The 14178-nt window shown below is 41.6% G+C and overlaps 3 protein-coding genes across 3 annotated transcripts; 1 reads left to right on the forward strand and 2 right to left on the reverse strand.

Moving 5' to 3' along the window:
* Positions 1 to 86: 86 nt before the first annotated feature.
* Positions 87 to 2370, reverse strand: mrpl10 (mitochondrial ribosomal protein L10). Its single transcript, XM_029707620.1, has 5 exons — positions 2200 to 2370; positions 1349 to 1518; positions 961 to 1125; positions 728 to 872; positions 87 to 594 (listed from the first exon to the last, which is right to left on the reverse strand). Exons 1-5 carry the CDS (start codon positions 2237 to 2239, stop codon positions 341 to 343), a joined length of 774 nt encoding a protein of 257 aa, XP_029563480.1. The 5' UTR covers positions 2240 to 2370; the 3' UTR covers positions 87 to 340.
* A 692-nt stretch (positions 2371 to 3062) lies between these two features.
* pnpo (pyridoxamine 5'-phosphate oxidase) lies at positions 3063 to 7679 on the forward strand. Its single transcript, XM_029707630.1, has 7 exons — positions 3063 to 3942; positions 4581 to 4705; positions 4800 to 4899; positions 5248 to 5301; positions 5894 to 6022; positions 6139 to 6209; positions 6376 to 7679. Exons 1-7 carry the CDS (start codon positions 3859 to 3861, stop codon positions 6539 to 6541), a joined length of 729 nt encoding a protein of 242 aa, XP_029563490.1. The 5' UTR covers positions 3063 to 3858; the 3' UTR covers positions 6542 to 7679.
* LOC115158549 (proline-rich protein 15-like protein B) lies at positions 7595 to 13134 on the reverse strand. The gene is made up of 2 exons (XM_029707644.1): positions 12906 to 13134; positions 7595 to 8691 (listed from the first exon to the last, which is right to left on the reverse strand). The coding sequence occupies exon 2, from the start codon at positions 8658 to 8660 to the stop codon at positions 8331 to 8333; it is 330 nt and encodes a 109-aa protein (XP_029563504.1). The 5' UTR covers positions 8661 to 8691; positions 12906 to 13134; the 3' UTR covers positions 7595 to 8330.
* Positions 13135 to 14178: the final 1044 nt, after the last annotated feature.

Genomic DNA, 14178 nt, shown 5'->3' on the forward strand with positions numbered 1-14178 from the left:
CAAGAAGGTTGGTTCATTTACTTTGAGTTTTTTGGACCAATCACTTCAAATCAATAACAAAACACTTGCCATTGGCTAATACAATATTTTAAACATTGACATCATTTATTTTTGATATGGTCAAAGAGGCCTTAGAACAGAACATGAGTAGTAATCAAAATGATGAACAAAAGGAACAAAAACATGTTTTCTCCAAGAGTTGCTCTCTAGAGGTGTTGTACTGTACATTGTATGACCTCCAGGTCACAGAGGCAGACCTTAAATCTGAAGACACGACCTTCCAGTAGCCATAGTGCTGCCGACATCCTTCCCCTCCCCCACGGACGTGAATCTCCTAGACCTAAGCAGTCTCCTCTGCCTTGGGGGGGCTCTCCCCTGGGGTCCCGTTGGTACTGCCTGCGGGAGCCTGCTGTTTGAGGTACTGCTGGAGTATCAATGAGAGGTGGGCGGGGTGGTGCTGCAACATGGAGGCTGTCTGCGAGGTCAGCATGGTCAGGCCACTCACTAGCTCTCCCTGGACCACGGTCACTGACGGCAGCTTGGCATAGTTCAACACCCCCTGCCGACTCAGCAATATCTTCTCTATACAGGCCCCTGAAACAGTGGGAAGAGAAGTAAGGGATTACACAATTGCTTGTATGATAATAGCTTTACTGAAGTCAGGGAATAACATTTTGCTATACTGAGAGTGGGACCACCAGATTGCATTGAAAAAGTATTTACTTACCCAATAATACCATCTGGGGGCTGGTCCTCAAACTCAAAAGCATTTCCTTCACCTTTGGCTCTTTACTAACAAATAGAACTGTCTGGCCAATGAATAGAGGCCCCATGTTAATGTAAGGGCTGTCTGCCAGGTAGGACCTCATCACCTATGGTTAAACAAGATCAAAAAACATCATATTAACATCTTTCAAGATGCAATAGGCGATACAATTTGCGTCATAGTTACAATATGACCTGGTTGGGGATAAACTTGATTTTGATGCCATGCTTATGGAGCCTGTGCTTGAGAAGCAGCATGTCCTCTGAATTGGTGGCGTTGTTTTGGATCACAGCGATCATCTTACAGTCCTGGAACATGGTCTGCAAATCCTTCTTCAAGAGCAACACCAGGCCACTTTCCTGTGAATAAAGCGGTATTCATAAATTAGCCATCATCTCGATACCAAGCCAGCTCACGTCACTACTATTCCTAACTGGCTGGGTGGGTGGAGGAGCTCTCCTTTCAGCACTAAACAAATGTACATGCGTGTTTCTGAAAAAAAGCTCCAGTACACACACTAACATTGACAGGTTGCTTGTGCTTGTTTTTGAGTTATAAACACATGCACTGGACTTCACTGACCTCCTGAACTGGTTTGACGCGGGGGGTCAGAGCCCCGGGGGGAGCTGCAGGTTTGGGTGGAATGTATTCAGTGATAGCCATCAGCTTCTGTTTGAGGATGTGCATGGGCTTCCTGTGACGCGTGACTGCCTTAGAGCCATGCCGGACACTCTGTGTCAGGGGAAGCCATCCTGTAGACACACGTTACATTAACAATGGGTTTATAAAGAAGGACTGAAAATAAATGTTTCTATGTAGACATTAAAACCTGATAACTATTTTATTCCATGCAATGCATTAACTTGTGTGTGCATACATTCCAATAATACAGTATAATGTGTAAGTGATTCAATACAACCAGTGTTTTACAACCCATCTTTCTGTCAATGTGACTATCCTGCACAATGATGGTCTTAGCTCAGGTTTGACATCAAAGAAAGGATGTATTGCAGCAGGGCTATGCAACGGATTTGCACTTATAGTGTACAGATCATTCTGTACATCAAGCTCTCTGTTATAACCTTTCACCCAAGAGCAAAAGCATGAAGTTGCAAGGTTTGAGTCCTGGTGTATCGTGAATGGCTGTTGTTGTTGTTGCAATGTTCTGCTTGTTACAATGTAGCCATGCAATTGCTACAATGTAACTAGCTTATTCTAATGTAGAAATGTGCTACTTGCTACAATGTAGCTACTTACAATGTAGCTAACTAATGAAGCCTAGCGCTCTAGGAAGTGACTGAGTTTGCCTCATTTAGTCATATTCGAAGTTAGCTGTGCGCTGTGTACTACAACCGAGAACATGGGCTCGTGCTCCAACATGACTTGCCATGTAGCTGTACTTATAACGTTTTTATAAAAACGAGGTACGTTACCCTGTTTTGGTAAAAGCCTGCCACACAAGGTCGCCGCCATCTTTGTCAGGAAGCGTTGGAATGGGGGGCGTGCATCATACGTCAGACACCGATTACAGTTCCTACGTTCACAACAACTGGGAACTCGGAAAATATACGAGGTCAAATCATGACGTCTTGATTTTCAGGTCGGAGCTCTAGAAATGCCCCGAGTTGCTTGACCGTTCAAGTTGAGTTCCCAGTCAGACCTCGTCCCAGTTGATTTGAACGCACTGAAGTTGGAGATTTCCGAGTTCCCAGTTGTTTAAACGCGGAAAGTAGTGTCGGTAGTTTGACACTTTCAATGCCGCGATCAAAACAAGTAAAAGAACCACAAGACAACAGTGAACTCGTAAAACACATGAAGTCAGTGATCTTCATGTCGGAGCTCTAGAGACAGATGCCCAAGTTTCAGACTTGGAATTCTGGGTACATTTTTCCCATTCGGATATCGTTTTTTTCCCCCAGGTTCCCAGTTGTCATTAACGGACTGAAGTCGGAGATTTCCGATCCCAGTTGTTTTGAATGCGGCAGTTGTTTAAATCATCTTACATTAAGGTGAACATGTATGCCTTTGAAGTCGTAATTGTACTATCTGTGAAAGTACGGATAAATGCTAAGACATTGTAAAATATTCCGATTGATTTTCATTTGTGGAGGTAAGTGGCGAAGCAACAGGATTGACTCCGCCACGAAAATAAAACCACGAAGTAAGGCATTTTTCAATGAGCGTGTCGAATTTGGTCAACAAAATATTGATTTGCTACATAAAGCTTATTTGATCGAATAGACGTTTCGTAATGGCTATGTTAAGAATGCAGTGGTATAAGTGGACGCACGTAGCATGTCGTCTACTTTGAAAAAAACTACTTTATATCGGAGTTGTGCTTGGGGTGCATTCAGTTCGCTTGAATGTTTGCTACTTTGCGGAATGGTTTGTACTGAACGACACATTTCCTCAAAACGTTTTTGAACATACTTTGAGGTACGTTTGCTCCATTTAGACATATTATGTGCCATTATAGCGTCTGTGACAGTTTGTGCAGGGCCGTTGTGGCTACAACCCCAGATGACTACTTTAAAATGGTGGAAGTCTTCAATGGCGCTGCGCATGCTAAAACGTTATTTTGGCCATTAGAGGCCTCTGTCATTCTGTATGGTTTGCTCCTGTTGGTGGGTGTGGTTTGAAGCAATGATGACGTAATTAAAGGGGAGTGGCCATGATGACAGCGTTCCAAAACAACAACCCAACCTCTCCCCGTTTTTCAACTGGACGTTCAGTACAGCGCCATTTCCATTCAATTGAACGCAGCCCTGTTGTTCACACGCGTATCTGCTCTCTCATTGGCTAGAATGGTCCCACCTGATCTAGCCTTCTCCCACCTGACATATTTGAGGACATGTATTTCCATTGTTAGAGCGGTCACCCGACTATCTTGACAATATATTAAAACGTCTTTGAGCGAATGTTTGCGTAATATTTTACGTAAGACAGCGAGCGTGATTACGTCAACGGCAGGCTTTGCGTGTTGTAAAGCACGAGAGAAATACTCGGTTGCAATACGTTGAAGAATATCAGTGAAGTAGGTAAATACTGTCATCCCCAGGTTTCTTTGACAGCTTGCTGTCGAGCCTTATTTTATGTCATTTTGCACGAAAACGACCAGTGATTCTACAGCCATGGATCTCAGTGACATGCGAAAAAAATACAAAGGAGACGAAGAGGTGAGAATTGACGTGTTTGAGTCCTTAGCTTCTTTGCTATGACACAAGCTACCTCACCTTTCTAATTTGGGTGAATGGCTATAAAGATGTCAATGGCAGGTGCAAATACTTGCATATTCCAGAGGCACAACAATGTCTAGCCAGTGTGCTTGCATTGTTTTAATTGTGTATTAATGACCTGTTTTGGAGTGTAAATTACGTTGACGACCCCAGCATTTTCATTGCATTGCATCAAGTATAAAATGTAAATTCAATGTACTTTAGTCATATATTAAATCTGCTCACAAAGCTGACTTCGATTACGTCTAGCTTTACTGGCAAAGGGAACATAAGGGCCCCTATTATATATCATGGGCCCAATCAGGCGTTTGCAACATTACAGAACGTGTTGTAGAACAGATGGATAGTGTAGTCATATAGAACAGAGATTTATGGCACCTCTAGTCATAACATATTTATCATCTACTACGTTTTGACGTTTCACCTCACTGCGTAGCCTACACCCCAGCAATTGGAGTGATCAGAACTTCATTGAAGATGTCATAATAAACATGGGCCAACATTGAATTCCTTAAATGCTTATGACTTCAATGTAATGTGCATTTTGATTTAAAAGCCTCTATCTTAACTTGTTTTAGTGCTTTGAAGAGAATCATCTTGTTTCTCTGGACCCCATCAAGCAGTTTGGAGATTGGTTTGATCAAGCCACAAAGTGTCCTGAAATTGGAGAGCCCAATGCAATGTGCATCGCCACATCCACCAGGTGAATACCCCCATAAGTAGTCCCTCAAGCACAATGCTTGCTGCTTAAGCTAAATTGTAACACATTTTCTATCAATCTGTCTTTCTTCATAAAGAGATGGACGTCCATCTGCTCGTATGGTCTTGTTAAAAGGCTACAGTGAAGAAGGCTTCCGGTTCTTTACCAACTACGAGAGCCGGAAAGGTGGAGAGCTGGTTAGTACCTACTACTGTCACTAGGCAGGCATCTTCCTCCCTTTCCTCTCAAGTGCATGTGTAGCACATGGGGATGTGCGAAACTTACTCCTCAGCCTGAAGTGTCCCCACTTGCGCCAGTGATTAGCTAGCTTTTCACGTGACGCCGACTGGTCTGACGCTTATTGAGGTCATGCATGCTAGCAAGGCAGAGGTCCTGGGTTCGAGCCTCGGTGTGAGCCGATTCAGGAGGAAGTGATACTTGCTAAGTAAGCAGCGTGACGTCCTTTGCACCTGCACCACTAGATTATGTCGTACTACTTCTGTTTTCCGATTTTCCATCTGATATTTTCATATCCCTTCCTGTAGGAGAGCAACCCTTATGCATGTCTGTGCTTTTACTGGGAGCCCATCAACAGGCAGGTATGTGCTTCATTTGACCTCTTAAAATGTAGCGTACTTGTTAACCCATTGTTTCAATATCTTCAAATATCTTTGATTTGGTATGATGAATATGTTGTGATTTGGTTTTTGAATGAATTAAAGGGCAATTCCATGACTTTTCAACCTCATTTCATTATCTCCAGCACAATACCAGTGTCTACATATGTGAAGACGGGTGCATTTCTATGTTTGGTAATAAAAATTAAAAATGTAAAAAGTTTTACCTGATGACATCATCAAAAGGTAAAACATTTTTTAAAACAATGATTTTCAAACACTATGAGATGTGTAGTGACGTGGAGAGAGAGAAAATACACTCCCTTTGGCTAGAAACTCATTGCAGGTTAATCCTACCCGGTAATGTCACAGAGAAGCATTATTTTTTTATATTTCTTGTCTTTTTAACCACAGATCATAGAAATGTGCCTTTTTCTCATGTAGACACTCGGCTGGTGCTGGAGATAACAAATATGAGGTTGAAAAGTTGTGGAATTTCCCTTTAACTAATGCAGGATGACACTGAATTTGCTATACAATTAGTTGGCACTCACTTGAGAATGTGTGTGTGCAGGTCCGTATCGAAGGCAACGTGGAGAGAATCCCCTACCAGAGCTCCTGTGACTACTTCCACTCCCGGCCCAAGAGTAGCCAGATCGGGGCCGTTGTGAGCAGACAAAGCACTGCAGTCCCTGACAGAAATGTGAGGACCACCAATGCTACACCACTGTATTATAGAGATCCACCATTGGACTTATTGCCAAAATGAGGGAATTAATGAAAATATGTGAAATCTGCCGGTTTTATTTCACTCTGCAGTACCTGAGACAGAAAAATGCAGAGCTGGAGGAAAAGTACAAGGACACAGATGTCCCCATGCCCGACTACTGGTTAGTATATTAAATCACCAAACCTGTGCAGTAAATTGTCTATCATGTAATCTCAGTTAACCCAGAATTAAAATCGGAGAAATTTGGTCAGATGCTATCCACGAGAGATGATCCATCACGTAAACCTGTTCTTGGTTTTGCACATTGTCCCTCTATCTTCCAACAGGGGAGGCTATATCGTCAAGCCTTACTTGATAGAGTTCTGGCAGGGTCAGACCAACAGGCTACATGACCGCATCGTCTTCACGCGGCTGAAACATGGAGAGGGTGTTCTAGAAGAGTATGAACATAATGCTGATGCGGGCTGGGTCTACCAGAGGCTATCCCCTTGAGGTCGGTTACATTAGGGGAAATGGACTAAAGGGAAGGCTGGAGATTGGGCCTAGCGTACAGCTCACTCATGATGTCATCATCGTCAACCAAATGACCACCATCATCTCAATGCAGTAGGAGCCTCTCATGTTGAATGGAAGACCTATTGATGTTGAATATATGTGCTATATGTGTGTCTTTACAAAAAGCAAATTCTGGCTTGTTTTCTCCAATCGTTCTTGTTTAGTACCAAATCAAGGAGCGATTTTTCTGGATGGTTTGGAAGCCTGATTGCCTGTTGTCTCCAGGGCAACAATAGGAAATGATCAACGTGATGCGACTATACAGTCTAGCACGTAACCTGTGACGCAAGGTTTTACGAGCCTCAATATGCTGTATGGCACACTTTACATTCCCTGGCGCTTGACGTGCAAAGTCTGTCTAGAACAGTAGTCAATGTTAGAGAATTATTGACAGTTAACCGGTTATCCAATGAAAATGCATTTCCGCGAGCTCAACAACCCCTGGAAACTATTTGTAAAATGCGCAATCTCCAGTACTGTCTGTCTGTTTTTTAACATTTGTACATGAGTTCCACTGTATTGGATGACATGTTCTGTCTAGCAGCTAATATGTCTTCTAAAGGCCCAAATCCACTGCAGTTTCTCTGTTATGTAATACAGATAGCTTATTAGGCTGTAGTCCCTGTGTTGAATTTGTTATGGATTGATTGTCATGTCTGTGGCTCAAAGTGCCTTTTTTAATATAGGTAAATTAAGATTAGAAGATTTGACGCAAGTTCAGTAAGGTAATTCGGTGAATAAAGTCAGTCATGTCTGAGAATGAGCTTGGTTGTTCACTTGATTTTCTTGGTGTATGAAGACCTCTGTATTCGCGACAGTTTAAATGGCACATCTGAATTGTGATCGACTGAATGGATCTGAAAATGTTTTCATATGTAAGTGAGTACTCTGTGCTTTTTCTGGCCAAAAGATGTCGGTGTTGTATGAAAAAAAAAGCAACATTTTACCTACCAGTAAGTATATTGCCATATACCTTGACTGACATTTTGATGTTTTTCAATGAACTTTATTTTATGCAGAACTTTTTAGCGTGTTAGATGAAACAGAACTGTATATAAATAATCACTGGATCACATTATACTCTGACTTGTTTTTATGGATAGACATGCCCTTTTCTGTGATCACTTCAATTCCATGTATCCCTCACATCTCCTGTCTGACTCCATTTACCCAAGCCTCGCCACCAACCGGACTCCGATGAAGTGACAAACTGGACGATAAATCCCTGATGAAGGGCCCAGTTTACACATTATTACATCACCATGTCGTAAACTAGACTTCTTCATATCGTTACAGGTCATTAAATATACAAAATATGTGTAACTAACATTTATAACAGACAAACCTTTGCAGTTAAACATATTTTCCATAATTTTCTCCTCTTATACTACAGTGAAATATTCACTCCAGGTTACTGGTCATGAGTCCTTGTTCAGACACAGGCAACATATTGCCATATTCTTGGAAATTTTCAGTGTTGTCCAAGTGTAGTGAGCTCAGGAATGAGCTGGTGAAAAATACCACCCATTCTAATATGTTTGCATCAATGAACCTTGAACAGTGTTGTTTATGTGGATGTGCATGATAATTCAACTGGTTACAGTATTATCTGTGTACTTAGGTGTGGAGCCCACCTTGGGAGTGTATATATGTTTTGTACCAATAAGAGAATGGATGTGTTGCATGACTAAAAAAAGAGCCTAAAAAGCATGCATCTGGTTATGTGCTATTTCTCTGCCCTGTGGTTCTCATCACTGAGACTGTGTTCAGAGAACAGCATAGGGTTCTCAGCCAGTGTGGCACGGATCTTCTTCTTCTCCTTGAAGCGACCAGAGTGGGACACCTTAACATGGCGACCTTTAGTGGCCGACTTATCCACTATCTTCTCCAGTCTGGCACTGAATTGGTTGTCCATTGGGTCTGTGGGGAGCTGAGGGCTGTTGTGATGCTCCTTATTCCCAGCGTTATTACCATACTCTTGGGGGATCTCGTACAGAACCTTTCCCTCAGAATTCTTAGGTGAGAAGGTCAGCTTCCACCAGCTAGGGTCAGCCATGGCACAAACAGAGACTGGAAGGGGGATTGACCTAGGGAGGAAAAGGGCCCACGGTTATGTCAATCAGTAATGTGGGTCTTTGTGAGAGTTACACAGTAAGAGGTTTCAAGTTGAAGTTCAAGAGACACACGCAGGGGGGTTCTTGTGACAATGCTGACATGTTTCTTGTAGTTGATTGCCTGACTAAATTGACTCATTTCTTACATTTCAGGGCCAAAAAAGTGAAAAAAAACTTTAATACAATAGCATTCATTAGCTGACAATGATCAACATTTATCTTGAGAGTTAAAGACACACTCCAGCTGTAACACTTGTGAACTTTTCCTGTTGAGAAACACTAGTATACATACAGTAATGTACACACAGTCACACACTTAATGGGAAAACCCTTTTTTGGGAGCAAAATAGGGTTTTTAAGACAACTGAAAACTTCAAGGCGATGGTCTGATGTGATGTCATTGGCCTCCCCTCTTGCTTGTGGGAACAATAGAGGAAACATTGGAACTACGGGTCAAGTGTAAATGCAGTCTAAGTTGACATTTTTGAGGTAATGATAGATTTTGGCCATATTGACTGAACATAAAGAAAAAAATTAAGCAGGGATTGACATTGAGGGTTTCACTATTGGCTGGGACAAGTGAACTGAGCCTGCTCTGAGGTGGCCCATGGGGCTTACAAAAAGAAAAGTGAAAACAACCAAGAATTCCATTAGCTTAAAACGTATCTAAATACCCATTGTTTAAGATGTTTACGTGAAAGACAGAAAATGTATGGAATTCATGGCAGTCGGGCAAGTTGAGCCTGCTCAGAATTGTTTTACTGATAACCAAAATACAAACAATTTCAGTCCTGATCTTTCTCCTTTCTCCCCTATGTGAAGGAAAATGCTTTCAAGCACATTTTCCAGGTTGGCTGGTTTACTTTCTGTGTGTCTATATTCTGTGTACTTATCTTATGAGTGTGTATTTACCAGAGGATTCATGCTGTAAATTGTTAACTCCCTTGTTTTATTTTTTTTTTATTTAACCTGGCAAGTCAGTGAAGAACAAATTCTTATTTACAATGACGGCCTACCCCGGCCAAACCCTAACGAAGCTTGGCCAATTGTGTGCCGCCCTATGGGACTCCCAATCACGGCCGGTTGTGATACAGCCTGTAATCAAACTGGGGTCTGTAGTGACCCTAGCACTGAGATGCAGTGCCTTAGACCGCTGTGCCACTCAGGAGCCCTTGTTAGCAGTCTCTATCTCATCACAGTGATAAGAAAGACTAATCGAGGAGATGACTCATCTGACATCTGATACATGCTCTCAGCTAATAAATTAACTGACACATTGAGAGGATCTCATGTCTCTTCCATGTGATCTGATATGAACTCAGAAAAAACCTTTCGGCTGATGAGAAAGCAACTTGTTTCCTGAATCCACTCTAGATACTACACCAACACAATACAAACTGCCAGGGGTGCAACTTTCACTGCATTTTTGTCCCCCCCCAGTTTTATCATTGAAATGTGATACAGAACAAGGCAACTGTATGCTTTAGGATCATGCGGACGCCTCCGAGTGGTCAGATAAGCTGTTTGGAGTGTTTATCCGACTTGATAAAAAAAAATATATATAAAATATATATAATTATGCCCCCCCCCCCCCACTTCTAAAACCAAAGTTGCGCCCCTGCAAACTGCATCCTTTTCCATTTTGGATTTGCGTGACGCAAACCAATGGACGCATAAATGCAAACAAGTAGCAATTACAAGAGCACACATATTAAGCCCAGGTATTGCGATGCTTTGTTCTCCACTGTCAGTATGAGGTGTGCCCCAGCTCAGTCACTTGGCAACCTTTTAGCCAACATCCGTTCCAGATGATCATTTTAGCATGGTGTTGTAAGAATACAGGCATACCACAGATACTTTTTAGAATGTGAGCTATTTTGGGTATACCACAGTGTGATAAGTTATGGGGTTAATAGATGTATCATGTTATCTATCATTAATAGCATTAAAGCAGGTTATATTCACATTTCTTTGAGTTGTTTGGTGCAACATACAATGGAGATGGCAAGAATGAGACAATGCCAAGTTTCCGGGCAACCAAGCAAGTGACTGCCACAGAAACGTGCTTGTTACAGTCTATCATAGTCGAAAAATAAAGCAATATATTTATAAGTTGGGTTGGTTCTGTGGGAACTCCCTCTATAGAACGTGTTTATTTGCTTAAAACGCCCATATCTGTTCTCATATGGCTGTAGTCCACAATTTATCATTTAAATGCAACAAGTAACAGATTCATTTTCATTGCCCTTAGTTTGCCCAACCCCATGGCATGAAGTTTACCCCCAGCAGTCTTGACAGTACAGCTTGCTGTGGGTTTGATATCACACCCATGCAAATGTACATGTGAATTACATCGCTTTCTTATCTGAAGCACTTGGCATTGGCAGAGTTTGGTGCTAGGCATATGCCTATGTACTGTAAGCAAGAAATTACAATCTGGGTCGGCGCATAGTAACTTCACTTTATCACTGTTATGTTCAAAGTAATTGTGTCATTTCTTGGATGCAATCCTTGTTCCGAGCTAGTTTTACTCTTTGAGTTCATTTGCATTTTCTAATTGCATTTATTTGGGACCTGGTTGTTTACAGAGTCACAGATACCCAAGAAGCAGATACGGTTGCTCCCCAAGATGAGCTTTTATGGCTTTGTAGTGTTTCTAAAAAGGTGCAGTTACCCTCCTGGCTCAGTGTTGGACTCCTGTTCCCTGCCAACTTCCTGACTAACTATGGCATAATGATTTATAGGGTTTGTAAATAGTCAATGAACTGATTATTAACCCTTTATTTTCAATATATATAAATGTTTCAGAAATGGTACCTTAAAGCTAGAATCTGCAGTTGAAAAAAGTGGTTACCCGCCTCTGTTTTGATAAAAAAATGAGGGATGGGCCTGGAGAATGTAACCACTCTCAAATTCATGGACAGAGCTTTGGATGCAAGAACAGACCATATCAAAATGATAGATTTAACCATGTTTTCAAGCTATTCAGTGTTTGTTTACATTTATGAGGTTTACAAATCTTAGATTAAAAAAAAACATATTTTGTGTTCTGATGGAGTATGACAGTTGAACTAAGCTCACGAGGCATTTATAAGTTATAAGTTAATGATATATACCCATTGATTATTGAAGAATATAAGTCCAAAAATGGATGTAGCAACTAAGGATTCTAGCTAATGGCTAATGGCAAAGTGTTACCTGAAATAGTTCAACCAGGTTAGATTGATAACTTTGACCATTATTCCACCGTCTCTCTGTTGTCTTTGATTTTACCTTTACAAAGAGAACTCATATGACTCATGTGGGGTTCTCAGTAGGTCCTGTTTAATAAGTTACTCTGTGTTCTGCAAAGCTTCAAAGATCACAGTGAAGGAACACCATGTTCACGCTGAACACTGAGAAATCACTAATTGAGTACAAAGCCTTTCAATGATACGTTGTTTGAGCTTCTGAAAGGTGGGTCCAAGGACATCTACTGTACTGTATGTCTGAGCTTCCCCGAACACAGAGCTGGAATGTTGCAACGGTCTTGGGTTTCACTTTGGCTGCCAGATTTCCTTAGCCTGGTTGCCATATCTGTTCAGCTATTGCATTCCACTCCTTGTCACTCCTATCATTTGTCAAAGATACTGGCCTATGTCTTTGGCAAATGACAGGAGTGGCAAGGAGTGGAATGTTAGCTAAAAGTACTGGTAACCAAACTAAGGTTCACTGTTGACCTGTAACATAGAGGTTGGGGAAGGATGCTCTGAGGCCACACTGATTTCTCACATAGCTGTGGTCCTCATGTCTCTCAATATTTCATGTTGATCAGTTGTGACCTATCTGGACAGTTTAAATCATTCTTTTTTCTATGTCAGAGGGGCTGGCACACGGCTTGTACCCAGTTGATTTGGCATTTTTGTTTCCCAACATTTTTTGTTTTTTGGGGAGTTTAATTAGACACTATCAACTTGATGCCACGGAACTGTAAAATGTAAGCAAATGTACTGTATCAGGATATTTTGAAATGTATTACATATAGTGAAATGCACACAATAAGAAACCGTAAAATACATAAAGGCTAAAACACATCATTTAAAAAAATAAACATAACAAGTAGCACATTGACATTCCAATTATAAACATTCCTACTAGAAATAATGGTCCCTTGATGGATGTACAGTGTGCATGAATGTAATGCTTACCTTGTTGATGGAGAATTGGTCTCTGTCCTGGAGAGGGAGTGGATTTCAGATCTGAAAATGTCCAACCATATCTTAGTGCTCTCCTAGTTAGAGGTTCTGCATTAATTTCTTATACTTTATTATTCTCTCTTTCTCTTCCTGTTCTCTTTTCACGTTCACTCAGTTTCTCAGTCCTCCTTATGTTGACACTCAGGTGTTCTGCCACAGGTGCAGTCTCTCTCTCTCTCTCTCTCTCTCTCTCTCTCTCTCTCTCTCTTGCTCTCGCTCTTTCTCTCTTGCACACACACACAAACACACACACACACACCAGTGGAGGCTGGTGGGAGCAGCTACAGGAGGACGGGCTCATTGTAATGGCTGGAATGGAATCGATGGAACGGAGTCAAACATGTGGTTTCCATTTGTTTGATGTGCTTGATACCGTTCCATTTATTCCACTACAGCCATTACAGTGGGCCCGTCCTCCTATAGCTCCTCCAACCAGCCTCCTCTGACACACACACACACACACACACACACACACACACACACACACACACACACACACACACACACACACACACACACAGCCAAATACAACAAGTAAATGTAACAACCATGTGATTTGAAGGGGACTTGTTGTCAGAATGCTCAACCCCTTTCAAGAGTACTGTTAAGTTACTATCCCACCGGGCACACACTGGTTGAATCAATGTTGTTTCCACGTCATTTCAATGTAATTACGTTGAAACAACGTGGAATAGATGTCGAATTGACGTCTGTGCCCAGTGGGGTCTTACAGTGAACTTGAGAGGTGTGCAGCTTTCCAGTTGGTAAATTAATGCACTATTACAACCCCTCTCCTACCGCAAAACTGGATCTGTTTCCAAGTGGAATGGAGTGGAAACAACTCATTTTAATTGGCCAAAGCCATGTTTTCTCATGGCCATATCATTGGAATAATATGCTGAAACAAAACACTCTGACGAGTGACGTGGTAATAATTTGCCTTCACTAATGTTTATTTTGTTACATTTTATTTTACCTTTATTTAACTAGGCAAGTCAGTTAAGAACAAATTCTTATATTCAATGACGGCCTAGGAACAGTAGGTTTAACTGCCTTGTTCAGGGGCAGAACGACAGATATGATTGGATCATTGATATCCTTATGTTTGCAACAATGTTTTTCCAGTTTCCATCCCTGGGTCGCTCCTCTTTTCAGTTTGCTGCAGCTAGCGACTGGAATGAGCTGCAAAAAACACTCAAACTGGACTATTTTATCTCCATCTCTT

The sequence above is a fragment of the Salmo trutta genome, chromosome 2, assembly GCF_901001165.1.
Source record: "Salmo trutta chromosome 2, fSalTru1.1, whole genome shotgun sequence".
Taxonomy (NCBI): domain Eukaryota; kingdom Metazoa; phylum Chordata; class Actinopteri; order Salmoniformes; family Salmonidae; genus Salmo; species Salmo trutta.